This window comes from Cynoglossus semilaevis, chromosome 14, assembly GCF_000523025.1.
Source record: "Cynoglossus semilaevis isolate Cse_v1.0 chromosome 14, Cse_v1.0, whole genome shotgun sequence".
Lineage (NCBI taxonomy): Eukaryota > Metazoa > Chordata > Actinopteri > Pleuronectiformes > Cynoglossidae > Cynoglossus > Cynoglossus semilaevis.
In genome coordinates this window covers 6,263,059-6,264,117 of record NC_024320.1, presented here as the reverse complement: position 1 = coordinate 6,264,117, position 1,059 = coordinate 6,263,059, and the positions used below count along the sequence as shown (strand labels likewise).

The 1,059-nt window shown below is 37.3% G+C and overlaps 1 protein-coding gene across 1 annotated transcript in view; it reads right to left on the bottom strand.

The window, feature by feature from the left end:
- Positions 1-1,059, bottom strand: part of LOC103389386 (nck-associated protein 5-like) — a 29,848-nt gene that overhangs the window by 8,521 nt on the left and 20,268 nt on the right. The window contains 2 exon segments of the mRNA XM_025062029.1: positions 412-543; positions 1,036-1,040. Coding sequence (XP_024917797.1) covers positions 412-543; positions 1,036-1,040 — 137 coding nt within the window.

Sequence of the window (1,059 nt, the reverse complement as noted above, 5' to 3'; positions counted from 1 at the left end):
TTCCTACTGGTGCAGTTTCAAGTTTCTTTTTTTAATCTCTTGGCTTTTAAACACAGCCTATCCAAGAGTTCCTGGTATTTTGAATCACCAAAAACTCAAAGGAACTGGATCACATTGGTTTTTAGAAATAACAATAAAGAACCAAGTTGCTAAAATCATCTGTGTTTTTGTCCTAAAGACTTTGGAATTGTTGGGAAACAAAAGCAGCAGCCTTGGGCAATAATAAAGACCTTATAGGATTGCAGGGTTAGAACACAACGTGAATCAACCCGAGGACTTCAGTGGAAATGATGATGTGATGCTCATGTGTTAAAAGTACTCATCCATCTCTAATATCTCTAATATGAAACAGCCATTCAACCTCTAACATGTGACTTGGACACTGCTGCAACAATATCCTTTTCCACTTACTGGAGAATCAGAAGAGAGCTCCATGTCTCCCCTGGTTCCACAGTGCTTCTTGTGTGTAGATATCTCAGCTGGTGATGCAGTCTCAGTCTTACTACTCACAGTAGACCTGTGAAGAAAAATACTTTTTATATTTTATCATTTATTTATGTTTTTGTCTGTGATGTGTTTCCTCTCAGTAAGTAAAAAGTAAGTCTTCGAAAAAAAAGCGGTGCTGTCAGAGAGAGCCATATATGTTTAACGGTCTCTGAAAATTGGTCCTTTTCCTATCAATGTTTGAATATATCCTCAGAAGTTCAGGGCCTTCATTCAGGAGAATCCTTCTCGCAAAGAAATAAAACATTGTTTTAGGGGTGTATACAGGACATCTAATGAACATGTTTGTGTCCATACACGGATACATTTTCTATCGATAACTTCTGTTTAGAGTCTTAGAGGGGCAGAAGCAGCAGCAGACGTCATCTATTATAGCTATGATAGACCATGGACAAGATGGAATCTTGAATCTGAGTTCATAACCTCAAATTGTTAGTGGCAAAAAAAAAACAAAATTTTAATTTGTGACTAAAAATTATAGTCATTGTGATGAGGTGTGTAAAATGTGTAGCCTTCCCCAGTAAAACATACCTCACCTTGAGGGTATTGACCATG